Below are 14,622 nucleotides of genomic sequence, written 5' to 3'. Positions count from 1 at the left end.
TTTGACAAGGTGCGTGCCGGTACGTTGCCTCCTCACCGGTCTTACGATTGTGCCATAGACCTGCAACCCGGAGCCATTCCTCCTCGGGGCAAGGTGTACCCTCTGTCTGTTGCAGAGAATTGTGCTATGGAGGAGTATGTTGCCAATGCTCTGTTGCGGGGAATCATCCACAAATTCTGCTCTCCTGCAGGGGCTGGCTTCTTCTTTGTGAAGAAAAAGGGTGGCGAGTTAAGACCATGTATCGATTATAGGGGTCTTAATCGTCTTACCATTAGAATGCTTACCCTATTCCACTCATTATGGAACTCTTGGACCGCCTCAAGGGAGCTATGTTCTTTACTAAACTTGATTTGAGAGGAGCGTACAATCTCGTTAGGATTAAGGAGGGTCACGAATGGAAAACAGCATTTAACACCAGGAGCGGGCATTATGAGTATCTTGCAATGCCCTTTGGCCTATGTAATGCTCCTGCTGTTTTTCAGGAATTTATTAATGATGTCCTACGAGATATGTTGCAACAGTGTTTTGTGGTGTACTTAGACGACATCCTCATACACTCATCCACACAGGTTCTTCAGAGACTACGTGAGAACGGCCTGTTTTGTAAACTCGAGAAATGTGAGTTCCATCAGACTCAAGTAACCTTCCTAGGTTATGTTATCTCTGTTGCAGGGTTCTCCATGGATCCTGACAAGTTATCTGCAGTTCTGCAGTGGCCTCGTCCAGTTAGTCTTCGATCTATTCAATGTTTTTTGGGGTTTGCCAATTACTATAGAAAGTTTATTAAAAACGTTTCTTCCTTGGTCAAACCTATCACAGACATGACCTGTAAAGAGAATGATCCACTCCATTGGTCACCTACTGCCATTAAGGCCTTTGATAGTCTTAAGACTGCCTTTGCTGCCGCTCCAGTTCTGGCTCATCCTAACCCTGTCCTGCCTTTTGTTCTTGAGGATGATGCGTCTGAGACTGGAGTAGGTGCCTTCTTGTCTCAACGTCCTACGCCTGACGGTTCCTTGCATCTGTGTGGTTTCTTCTCTAAGAAATTGTTTCGTTTGTCGCCCCGACAGGCAAGATGGGCGCTATTTTTGTCTCGGTTTAATTATGTGTTCTCCTACCTGCCTGGTAGTAAGAATGCCCTCTCTTGACAATTTTCGCCTCTCTCCAAGGAGGAGTCTGTACCTACTCCTATTATACCTCCTGACCATATATTGGCTACCATACGTACTAATTTGACTTCTCCCTTGGGGGAGGAGATCCTGGCTGCACAAACCAATGCACCTCCTGAGAAACCTAGTGGTAAGTGTTTTGTTCCTCAGAATCTTCGAACTAAACTTTTGCTTTGGTCTGTCACTCAACAATTCTGGTGGCCAGGTATTCATTCTGATATTAGTGGGTGGTGCAAAATGCTATTTCCCGTGTTGAACTTATTCTTAATATAAATGGGTGCAATATATTATATTGGGTAGTGCAATGCCCTTGAATTGATTATTCCTTTTCTTCTATAAAATACAACAGTATTGTCAGTATTGATGTGAGTACAAGTATATTTATTGTGGATAAGCTTAATGCACACTATAAAAAAATTGACACCTGTGTCAGTACAATTTGGCTGATAAAATATATATGTATAAAAACATATAAAAACATATAATAAATCTTGTAAAAAATACACAGATATAAAATCACTGTAACGATATCACAATTTAACGTATTGTGTATTTGGGTAAATTGTTACATATGAGTTGAGTAATTACCCTTGTTCCTATATGTGTGTTAGTAAAATTCTACGCAACCTTCATGTGGTTTTATAATGAGCCAGAATTTTGACCGTAGGAACGGAGCGGTTAGGCCCGGTATGTTAAGTTCTCTAAGTAAAAGTTACCTTTGTTGGTTTCATCCGTATTCTTGCGGTTAAATATATGCCGCTATCCGTGGTGTTGCCTGTCAGTCAGTGACCGAACTATATTTCTCCGTTTCAGCCTGGAGTTCCGTAGGTTGCTGAATCTTGATGTCTAGGGTTTTTACGCGGTTAAATATACGCCGCTAGAAAAAACCTCTCTTTGCCTTTCTCTTGCTTAGGGACTTTATCCTGGATGAGAAGACAGTGTGGTGTTTAGTGTCATTTGATGTTCTCCTCCTTTTCTCCTTTCGGTCAGTGACCGATCTCATCTTCGCTGGATGCAGATGTAGTGCGGTGGTTAGTGCCGCTTGATGTTTTCTAAGAAAACTTTTGGGATATAAGTTTTTTCAGGGTGAGCATTTTCTAACCCATTTTTTGATTATTCATTCTGATATTGCTGCGTATGTTGCCTCCTGCTCAGTTTGTGCACAGAATAAGATTCCTCAACGTCTTCCTGTGGGTCTTCTTCAACCTATTGCTAATGGTGAGCGTCTTTGGACACATCTTTCCTTGGACTTCATCGTCGAGCTCCCTGTTTCCAATGGCAATACTGTTATCCTTATGGTGGTTGACCGTTTTTCTAAAATGTCACATTGCATTCCCTTGATGAAGCTGCCTACCGCTCAGGAGCTTGCTTTGATTTTTGCCCAGGAGGTCTTCCGTTTACATGTGTTACGCAAGGAGATAGTGTCGGACCGGGGTAGCCAGTTTGGCGTTCCTTTTGTGCTCAAATGGGGATTCAGCTTTCCTTCTCCTCGGCATATCACCCTCAATCCAATTGGGCTGCGGAACGGTCTAATCAAGCTCTGGAACAGTTCCTCCATTGCTATGTCTCAGATCACCACAATAATTGGTCTGAACTGTTACCTTGGGCAGAGTTTGCTCGTAATAGTGCTATTAATGCTTCCTCCAAGTTATCCCCGTTCATGGCGAATTTTGGGTTTCAACCATCCTTGTTGCCCGATTCATTCATGTCTCAGGGTATTCTGGCTTTGGAGGAGCATCTCCGGCAACTCCGTTCCACGTGGGTGCAGATTCAGGATTGCCTTCATCGTTCTATGCAGTGCCAAAAGTTCCAGGCTGATCGTAGGCATCTGCCCGCACCTTCCTACCAGGTTGGTGAGAGAGTTTGGCTGTCCTGCCGCAACTTGAACCTTCATGTGCCTTCCAATAAATTTGCTCCCCGTTATGTTGGTCCTTTTCGATTACTCCGACGGGTTAATCCTGTGGCCTATGCTCTTGACCTTCCTCCTGCTATGCGCATCTCCAATGTTTTTCATGTCTCCCTCTTGAAACCATTGGTTTGTAATCGGTTTACCACTGTGTTGCCTCGTCCCCATCCTATCTTTGTTGACAACCATGAGGAGTATGAGGTCAGCAGCATTATTGACCCTCGTATGTCCAGGGGCCGTGTACAGTATTTGGTTCACTGTAGGGGCTACGGTCCGGAGGAGCGTTCTTGGGTTCCCTCCTCTGATGTTCATGCTCCAGCCCTCCTCCGTGCCTTCCATGCCCATTTCCCCAATAAGACTTTTGTCCTCCCACGGGGGAGGGGTCATTGAGGGGAGGGTACTGTCAGGGTTTTTTCCCTGTTGTTTGCCATGTGCTGCTGGCAGCCATTTTACTCACCTCTCTTCCTGACTATGGTGCATTGTGGGGGATGCTGCTCATTTCCTGCACTTCCTTTTATGGCCAGACTGGTGTGCATCCATGTGAGACGTGATGCAGTCTCAGAATTGTAATTTCATCACTTATTATTTAAAGGGTCTCTGTTCAGTATGCTTTGCCTTTGCGTTGTCTCAGACCTGTTTGTGAGAGTTCCTGTGTATTACCTGGCTGCCTGACGTCCTTCCTGGTTCCTGATCCCTGGCTTGTTCCTGACTCTGCTGTTTTCCTTGTTCCTGATTCCGGCTCGTCTGACTATTCGCTTTGGCTCCTGACTCAGCTCGTCTGACTACCAGCTCTGGTTTTGAATCCTGGCTTGTTATTTTACTTGTGGACTTTTTATTATTTTTTGCTATTAATAAAGGTGCGATTATTTTTGCACTTCTCGTCTCAGTCTGATTCCTGGCACCCTGACAATCCGACAAGGAGCATCCTCTTCATCCGACGACTCCCGATGAATGAAGTTTCCTTTAAGTTACGTCATCCAAGATTGCATCCCTTCAATTCCAATTGGCTGATAGAATTCTATCAGCCAATCGGAATTAAGGTAGAAAAAATCCTATTGGCTGATGCAATCAGCCAATAAGATTGAGCTGGCATTATATTGACTGATTGGAACAGCCAATAGAATGCCAGCTCAATCCTATTGGCTGATTGGATCAGCCAATAGGATTGAACTTCAATCCTATTGGCTGATTGCATCAGCCAATAGGATTTTTCCTACCTTAATTTTAATTTTTCCTACCTTAGTTCCGATTGGCTGATAGAATTCTAAATCAGCCAATCGGAATTGAAGGGACGCCATCTTGGATGACGTCACTTAAAGAAACCTTCATTTGTCGGGAGTCGTCGGATGAAGAGGATGCACCGCGTCGGATGTCTTGAAGATGGACCTGCTCCGCGCCGGATGGATGAAGATAGAAGATGCCGTTTGGATGAAGACTTCTGCCTGTCTGGAGGACCACTTCTGCCAGGCTTGGATGACGACTTCTCCCGGCTTTGTTGAATACTTCGGCCCGGTTGGGTGAAGACGTCTCCCGGTAAAGTGATCTTCAAGGGGTTAGTGTTAGGTTTTTTTAAGGGGGGATTGGGTGGGTTTTAGAGTAGGGTTGGTTGTGTGGGTGGTGGGTTTTAATGTGGGGGGGGGGTTGTACTTTTTTTTTTACAGGTAAAAGAGCTGATTACTTTGGGGCAATGCCCTGCAAAAGGCCCTTTTAAGGGCTATTTGTAATTTAGTGTAGGGTAGGGCTTTTTTATTTTGGGGGGGCTTTTTTATTTTGTTAGGGGGATTACATTAGGTGTAATTTGTTTAAAAATCTTGTAATTTGTTTATTATTTTCTGTAATTTAGTGGGGGGGGGGTTTGTACTTTAGATAATTTTATTTAATTGTAATTAATTGTATTTAATTTATTTAATTATAGTGTAGTGGTAGGTGTAATTGTAACTTAGGTTAGGTTTTATTTTGCAGGTACTTTTGTATTTATTTTATCTTGGTAGTTATAAAATAGTTAATAACTATTTAATAACTATTGTACCTAGTTAAAATAAATACAAACTTGCCTGTAAAATAAAAATAAACCCTAAAATAGCTACAATGTAACTATTAGTTATATTGTAGCTAGCTTAGGGTTTATTTTACAGGTAAGTATTTAGTTTTAAATAGGAATAATTTAGTTAATCATATTAATTTTTATTTAGATATATTAAAATAATATTTAAGTTAGGGGGTTTTAGGGTTAGTGGGTTAGACTTAGGTTTAGGGGTTAATACATTTAGAATAGTAGCGGCGGTGTAGGGGGCGGCAGATTAGGGGTTAATAAGTATTATGTAGGTGGCGGTGGGCTCCATGAGTGGCGGTTTAGGGGTTAAACAGTTTATTTCGTTGTGGCTGGGTCCGGGAGCAGCAGTTTAGGGGTTAATAAATTTATCCGAGTGGTGTTGGGCTCCGGGAGTGGCGGTTTAGGGGTTAAACATTTTAGTATAGTGTGGGTGTTTAGTGACAGTATACAAATAAAGCTGTGAAAAAGCCGAAGAGCAGCGAGATCGATGACTGTTAGTTATCAACAGTCCGCTGCTCATCGCCCCGTACTTGGTGCGTGGCTTTTTGACAGCTTTTTTGTTAAATATGGAGAACGTATTCAGGTCCATGGCAGCGATGTTAGGCGATCTTAGGCGAGCGTATTGGTGCCGGCGAATGCAGGTAAGTTGACGGGTTGATAAGTAGATGCCATAGGTTGACATAGATGCAAATCAGTTAGTTTAGAACATATTTTAAATATTTGTGTATGTCTACTGCTGCTGAGTCGGCTGTGGCAATCACAGGGGAAGATTCACAGGGGAAGTACAATACCAGTTTCCTCTGCCAATTAGCAAGTTGCTGTATGTTAAATCAAAATGGGAGGTGGGGGGGAGGATGCTAACTTGCCAGCTAAATTGTTTTATGCTTTGCTTCTCAAAGTTAACATCAGCAATGGTCACTTGGCCTAAAACATTATTTCTAAATTGTTAAAACACTTTTGCATAATTTAAATGGTGATGAAAGTGTGTTGTGTGATTTCTCTCTACATGTCCTTAGACTATACAAGATAGGGATGCTGGAGGTTTACTTGGGAAGAGGTAGATTTGTGGCAGAGCATGGGTGAAGTTATATCATATAAGTGTCAGGGACAGGTGGGAGTAGGTAGGGCGGAGCAGGAAGTTGTAATATTTTAACATTGCCCTCTTAATGCAAATCAATTCACAAGAGAAGACTAAAATTACCAACATTTTTTTATTTGTTTCTTTTTCCTTAGCTTCTAGTAACTGCTCACTATGTCACCACTATGCAGTATGTGAAGAACATTTTGGCATTCAGACATGTGTCTGCCAAGAGGGATATAATGGAGATGGATTTTCGTGCATTGATATTGATGAATGTGCTTATTCTTGGACAAATAATTGTACTTATGTCTGCATTAATACTGTGGGTTCTTATAGCTGTCTTTGTCCAAGTGGATACAACATGACCTCAGGAGGTGTTTGTGTAGATATTGATGAGTGTTCAAGGCCTGAACTCAACAGTTGCCATCCTGACGCCACATGCACCAACTACATAGGTAATTATACTTGTACATGTGATCCTGGATATTCTGGAGATGGATATTACTGTAAACTGAATTTATGCGGCACTGGTGTGTGTGGATTTGGGATGGAATGCATCGAACACAGTGGATCGGCTTATTGTTATGACCCATGTCTTAATTATACAAGTGTTAATGAGCCCTGGAGAAGCACTGATAACACAGCTGCATATCCTATACACTGTGACAGTGACAAATATGGGTGGCATCGATTTGAAGGAATTGGAGGAAGTCAAATGCCAGAAGTCTGTGTGCCTGAAAATAGCTGCGGTACAGCTGCCCCAATGTGGTTAAATGAGGCCCACTCTATGCTCAGAGATGGTATTGTACGTAAAACTACATGTGCTGCCTGGAGCGGACATTGCTGTTATTGGTCATCAGACATTTATATTAAGGCTTGTTCTGGTGGATACCATGTCTACAAATTAAATGGAACTCCAGCCTGCAGCTTGTCATATTGTACAGGTAATGTAAATTTATTATGGCATTAAGTATTATAATAATACGTTTTATTAACACATGGTTAAATCAGTATTATTTTCATACTCAGCTCCAGCTACTGTTGAACCTCCCTCCTGCCTATGTGCTGCAGATGAGGAATGCCGATTGGTTGGTAAAATCCATAAATGTGTCTGCAAATATGGACCCAGCATTACTGGTATGAAATCAAATTAAACAGACGATTGTTGTAAAAAAGTACAGATTTGTCCATCATAGCTCTTCCTTACATTAAATTAAATGGTTCATTGCATATTTTAAATGGATATTGAAGTCCATTTCTTTGTTGTATAAATAGTATGGTTTAGCAGTTATGAACTTGATTCTAAAAGTTATAAAACAAAGCAGTGATTAAACTATAAAAGCTTTCTTATTTTCGGGTTTCAGATAAGGCATTAATATTGTTCAATGGCAAAGAGGCAGGCATTCAAAATTGCTCAGAGTCATCATTTAGTGGAACATAGGCAGATGCTGTATAAAACTTCTGTACAAGATGATACCTAGCAGACTCTCCTGCCCCTACATAGCAATTCTAATAATTAAACCATTAGTGTAGAAGGCATGTCTAATGTTATGTCAATCATATTATTACATTTAGCAAGCATTTTAGCAAAATGAGAGTGTTCTCATAACATGCAATTATTTTCACACTAGTGTCTAGCACTATCTGTCTATTAGAATGGCACATCCCCCTCTTTTTAGATAACACCATCTGCTATGACAACAGAAGAGAATACAAGTGTAAGATTATATATATACAATAACCAATGCAGCATGCCAGGGTGACAGGAACGTAGGATATATACACTGTAGTAAAGGTCCGCACTCAATGGACACAAAAAATGAATGTTTAATTCAAAGTGACGTTTCGGGGATTGAACACTCCCCTTCATCAATCTGACAGTTAACCAGAGCTCTAAGGTCGCACTATGCAAACAGGTGTTAAATACAATTGCACTCAAGGAATACTTTCAATTTGTAATGCACTCACTACTTCTGCGACAAAACCCAATATCGCTCGAGTGCAACTATTAGTGCACCACTTGTAATCTGGTTCTAAGATTTTTAATTATCTTAATCTCTTAGTTCCATTTTCTGTCTCCTTTTTTGTTTCTAGTAATTATTTTACCCTTCTTAGGTTGTTGATTTATTTTATTATGCCTGCTGTCTTTTTTTCTTTAAGTTTCAAGATCCTGAAATACCTCAATTTCTTGTTGTTGTTCTTTATCCTTATTTTCGTTAAATTCCATCAAATCCCTCTAATTTCTTATTTATTCTCATTTGCCTAGATTTAGAGTTTTGCGGCCGAAGGGGTGCGTAAGCTACGCGTCTTTTTTTTCTAGCGCTGCTTCTAAACAACGCTGGTATTTAGAGTTCTCTGAAGGGCTGCGTTAGGCTCCAAAAAGGGAGCATAAAGGCATATTTACCGCCACTTCAACTCTCAATACCAGCGTTGCTTACGGTAGAGGCTAGCTGGAAAAATGTGCTCATGCACGATTCCCCCATAGGAAACAATGGGGCAGTTTGGGCTGAAAAAAAACCTAACACCTGCAAAAAAGCAGCATTCAGCTCCTAATGCAGCCCCATTGTTTCCTATGGGGAAACAGTTTCTAAGTCTGCACCTAACACCCTAACATGAACCCCGAGTCTAAACACCCCTAACCTTACACTTATTAACCCCTGATCTGCCGCCCCCGCTATCGCTGACACCTGCATTACAAAATTAACCCCTAATCTGCCGCTCCGGACACCGCCGCAACCTACATTATCCCTATGTACCCCTAATCTGCTGCCCCTAACATCGCCGACACCTACATAATATTTATTAACCCCTAATCTGCCCCCCCCAACGTCTCCGCTACCTATCTACACTTATTAAACCCTAATCTGCCGACCGGACCTCGCTGCTACTCTAATAAATGTATTAACCCCTAAAGCTAAGTCTAACCCTAACCCTAACACCCCCCCTAACTTAAATATAATTTTAATCTAACGAAATAAATTAAATCTTATTAACTAAAGTATTCCTATTTAAAACTAAATACTTACCTGTAAAATAAACCCTAATATAGCTACAATGTAACAAATAATTATATTGTAGCTATTTTAGGATTTATATTTATTTTACAGGCAACTTTGTATTTATTTTAACTAGGTACAATAGCTATTAAATAGTTATGTAGTTACTATTTAATAGCTACCTAGTTAAAATAATTACAAAGTTACCTGTAAAATAAATCCTAACCTAAAATTACAAAGTTACCTGTAAAATAAATCCTATCCTAAGTTACAATTAAACCTAACACTACACTATCAATAAAATAATTACCTACAATTACATACAATTAAATAAACTAAACTAAATTACAAAAACAAACAAACACTAAATTACAAAAAATAAAAAAAGATTACAAGAATATTAGGCTAATTACACCTACTCTAAGCCCCCTAATAAAATAAAAAAGCCCCCAAAAATAATAAAGGTCCCTACCCTATTCTAAATTAAAAAGTAACCAGCTCTTTTACCAGCCCTTAAAAGGGCTTTTTGTGGGGCATGCCCCAAAGTAATCAGCTCTTTTGCCTTTAAATAAAATACAACCCCCCCAACATTAAAACCCACCACCCACATACCCCTACTCGAACCCAAACCCCCCTTAAATAAACCTAACACTACCCCCCTGAAGATCTCCCTACCTTGAGTCGTCTTTACCCAGCCGGGCCGAAGTCTTCATCCAATGGGGCAGAAGAGGACAACCAGACCGGCAGAAGTCTTCATCCTATCCGGGTCGAAGAGGATATCCGGACCGGCAGACATCTTCATCCAAGCGGCATCTTCTATCTTCATCCATCCGACGAGGAGCGGCTCCATCTTCAAGACCTGATCGGAACAGCCAATAGAATGCGAGTTCAATACGATTGGCTGATTGGATCAGGCAATCGGATTGAACTTTAATCTGATTGGCTGATTCAATCAGCCAATCAGATTTTTCCTACCTTAATTCCGATTGGCTGATAGAATCCTATCAGCCAATCGGAATTCGAGGGACTCCATCTTGGATGACGTCATTTAAAGGAACCTTCATTCGTCGGGTAGTCGTCGGTCAAGAAGGATGTTCCGCGCTGGAGGTCTTGAAGATGGAGCCGCTCCTCGTCGGATGGATGAAGATAGAAGATGCCGCTTGGATGAAGATGTCTGCCGGTCCGGATGTCCTCTTCTGCCCGGATAGGATGAAAACTTCTGTCGGTCTGGATGTCCTCTTCTGCCCCATCGGATGAAGACTTTGGCCCGGCTGGGTGAAGACGACTCAAGGTAGGGAGATCTTCAGGGGGGTAGTGTTAGGTTTATTTAAAGGGGGTTTGGGTTAGAGTAGGGGTATGTGGGTGGTGGGTTTTAATGTTGGGGGGATGGTATTTTATTTAAAGGCAAAAGAGCTGATTACTTTGGGGCATGCCCCGCAAAAAGCCCTTTTAAGGGCTGGTAAAAGAGTTGGTTACTTTTTAATTTAGAATAGGGTAGAGACCTTTATTATTTTGGGGGGCTTTTTTATTTTATTAGGGGGCTTAGAGTAGGTGTAATTAGCCTAATATTCTTGTAATCTTTTTTTATTTTTTGTAATTTAGTGGGTTTTTTTTTGTAATTTAGTTTAGTTTATTTAATTGTATGTAATTGTAGGTAGTGATGTCGCGAACCTAAAAATTTGGGTTCGCGAACTGCGAACGCGAACTCCTGCAAAAGTTCGTGAACCGGCGAACCGGGCGAACCCCTATTGACTTCAATGGGCAGGCGAATTTTAAAACCCACAGGGACTCTCTCTGGCCACAATAGTGATGGGAGAGTTGTTTCAAGGGGACTAACACCTGGACTGTGGCGTGCCGGAGGGGGATCCATGGCAAAACTCCCATGGAAAATGATATAGTTGATGCAGAGTCTTGTTTTAATCCATAAAGGGCATAAATCACCTAACATTCCTAAATTGTTTGGAATAACGTGCTTTAAAACATCAGGTATGATGTTGTATCATGTGAAGAATGTGTTCACACTAATATAGATAGAACCCTTAAATAAGGGCTAAATTCCTATGATTAACTGCAGAGACTATAATACTTATAGAACAATGTGGATAAAAGTTATTATCACAATTTTAATACAGACATAAATTAAATAGCTAAACACGGATCCAAGGTATATAAAAACATATAAGCTTAAAAACAATATAAAATAATGATATGTAAAATTCAAGGGAAAAATGTCCCTCCAGGAACAAAATGTCCCAAATCTTGGTAACTGATAAAATGTAATAGTGGCAGTACCGTTATATTATTATGGGTATGAGAGTGGTACACAGAGAGTGGTAGATGTTTGTTAGACTTAACTACCCTCTACTCCATAGGGATTGAGTCTATCCAAATGGGTGATACAAAAAATTGGTAGAATAGTGTCTACCAATGTAGTAGATACATTATTAACAGATAGAAAAGCAACAGAACATATAATTCACATGTGAAGTAAAACAAAAAATGAGAGAGGGTGATCAAAAAATTCAACTAGTGTGTACACAAGCTAGTGTTGATCAAAAAAATAATAAAAATGTTGACACAAAAAAGCTGATTGACAAATCACTCAGTGAGTGGTGTGTGAAAATGATATGTGACAAAAAAGTGAAAAATGTGTAAGAACAAAAAAGAGTTGAAAAATATGTCAAGTGTAAAACGTTACAGATAAGTAAACATATGTATATTCTTGACAGTGTCCTAATCAAAAATAAAATAATAATAATACAAACTATTGTCCATAAACATCAGATGGTGGTGACATTATGGTGATCCTGATGAAAAAGTGTGTCCAAAGCATATAGTGAAAGTTAATAGTTCCAATGAACAGTTCAAATCCTCCAATTAATCCAATAAGTAAAAAACAGTTCCAAACCTTGAGGACAAGGCAAAGAAAAAATTAAAATACCAATGTGAAAAAATTGACATAAAAATAAAAAATAAAAATAAAAATAGAAGCTGGGAAATCCTCAAAACCTAAGGACAGAAAAAAATAACATAGTATAATATTGCTTAATTATAAATGAATCAAGAAATATAGCACCATATAGTTGCCAACGCGTTTCGGCCCTCAGTTTGGGCTTTTCTCAAGACTAGTATATGGTTAGGTGAGCACGGTCTTATATATCTGTATGCTACCAATCAGATTATACTTCAAATGGCGCCAAAAAAGTAAGAGTTCTATAGATGGTAAAAACAAACAACACACATATCTGCTGATTATTTTGGCAACAAGCAAATTGAATAAACTAGTGTTTATACCACATATAGCCTTGTTTATAAAACCAAAGACACTATATCCGGGTTTAAACTGATACTTCCGGTAAAGTACTTCCGATGTCAATAGTTACTTTTTTGGCGCCATTTGAAGTATAATCTGATTGGTAGCATACAGATATATAAGACCGTGCTCACCTAGCCATATACTAGTCTTGAGAAAGGCCCAAACTGAGGGCCGAAACGCGTTGGCAACTATATGGTGAGCTATATTTCTTGATTCATTTATATTTAAGCAATATTATACTATGTTATTTTTTCTGTCCTTAGGTTTTGAGGATTTCCCAGCTTCTATTTTTATTTTTATTTTTTATTTTTATATCAATTTTTTCACATTGGTATTTTAATTTTTTCTTTGCCTTGTCCTCAAGGTTTGGAACTGTTTTTTACTTATTGGATTAATTGGAGGATTTGAACTGTTCATTGGAACTATTAACTTTCACTATATGCTTTGGACACACTTTTTCATCAGGATCACCATAATGTCACCACCATCTGATGTTTATGGACAATAGTTTGTATTATTATTATTTTATTTTTGATTAGGACACTGTCAAGAATATACATATGTTTACTTATCTGTAACGTTTTACACTTGACATATTTTTCAACTCTTTTTTGTTCTTACACATTTTTCACTTTTTTGTCACATATCATTTTCACACACCACTCACTGAGTGATTTGTCAGTCAGCTTTTTTGTGTCAACATTTTTATTATTTTTTTGATCAACACTAGCTTGTGTACACACTAGTTGAATTTTTTGATCACCCTCTCTCATTTTTTGTTTTTCTTCACATGTGAATTATATGTTCTGTTGCTTTTCTATCTGTTAATAATGTATCTACTACATTGGTAGACACTATTCTACCAATTTTTTGTATCACCCATTTGGATAGACTCAATCCCTATGGAGTAGAGGGTAGTTAAGTCTAACAAACATCTACCACTCTCTGTGTACCACTCTCATACCCATAATAATATAACGGTACTGCCACTATTACATTTTATCAGTTACCAAGATTTGGGACATTTTGTTCCTGGAGGGACATTTTTCCCTTGAATTTTACATATCATTATTTTATATTGTTTTTAAGCTTATATGTTTTTATATACCTTGGATCCGTGTTTAGCTATTTAATTTATGTCTGTATTAAAATTGTGATTATAACTTTTATCCACATTGTTCTATAAGTATTATAGTCTCTGCAGTTAATCATAGGAATTTAGCCCTTATTTAAGGGTTCTATCTATATTAGTATGAACACATTCTTCACACACACACCAGACCTTGACTTTACTGGCGCTCCTGTCCAAACCCATATCCAACAGTATTTATTCTTGTGGGCAGTGGGGGCCCACCCTAGACAGGAGCTATTGGTCCTTTAAGCGCTGTGAGTGCAATACTTCTCTATGATGTTGTATCAATCAGGTAGTGTAAGGGTTACGCCCACTTCACAATGACAGACCAAACTCCCGCAGTGGGTACAACATCATCATCATCATCACACCGTACGTCCATGTGTGTAATGCTGCCTGACTGAGACATATCCCTGTTATCTACATCCTCTGGCAATAATGGTTGCGCATCACTCATTTCTTCCAACTGATGTGTAAATAACTCCTCTGACAGATCAAGTGAAGCGGCTGTGGTGCTAGTGTTGGTGGTGGCGGCAGGCGGGCGAGTGGTAACTTGAGAGGTGCTGCCCGAAGCTAAGCTGGAGGAGGATGGTGCGTCAAGGTTCGGAGCGGAAGCTATAGAAGATTAGGTGTCCTGTGTTAAAAAGTCAACTCTGTCCTCAGAACTTTTCGAGTTCATGGTACGTGGCCTCTGAACACTGGGCATTATTCTAGGGCCAAAGGGAATCACAGCACCACGACCATGACGGCATCTGCGGGGTGGCCTGCCTCTGCCTGTCATTTTTTTTAAATGTACACTTACACTACTATTAAACAAGATATGAGTGGTGCCACTGGGCAAGTGGGCACAGTATACGCTGTGAGCCTGACACAAAAAAGCAGAATGATGTTTCACAGTCCAAAAAGTTTTTATTTGTTTAAATGTACACTTACACTACTATTAAATAAGATATTAGTGGTGGCACTGGG

At 39.7% G+C, this 14,622-nt stretch overlaps 1 protein-coding gene across 1 annotated transcript in view; it reads left to right on the top strand.

Annotated features, from left to right (window-relative positions):
- LOC128641727 (uromodulin-like) overlaps window positions 1-14,622 on the top strand; it is an 89,534-nt gene that overhangs the window by 28,058 nt on the left and 46,854 nt on the right. The window contains exons 7-8 of the mRNA XM_053694252.1: window positions 6,362-7,153; window positions 7,239-7,346. Coding sequence (XP_053550227.1) covers window positions 6,362-7,153; window positions 7,239-7,346 — 900 coding nt within the window. The remainder of the gene's footprint in view (window positions 1-6,361; window positions 7,154-7,238; window positions 7,347-14,622) is intronic.

Source organism: Bombina bombina, chromosome 11, assembly GCF_027579735.1.
Source record: "Bombina bombina isolate aBomBom1 chromosome 11, aBomBom1.pri, whole genome shotgun sequence".
Classification (NCBI taxonomy): Eukaryota; Metazoa; Chordata; class Amphibia; order Anura; family Bombinatoridae; genus Bombina; species Bombina bombina.
The sequence above is the reverse complement of the archived record's forward strand: the minus strand, read 5'-3'. Positions and strand labels throughout refer to the sequence as shown.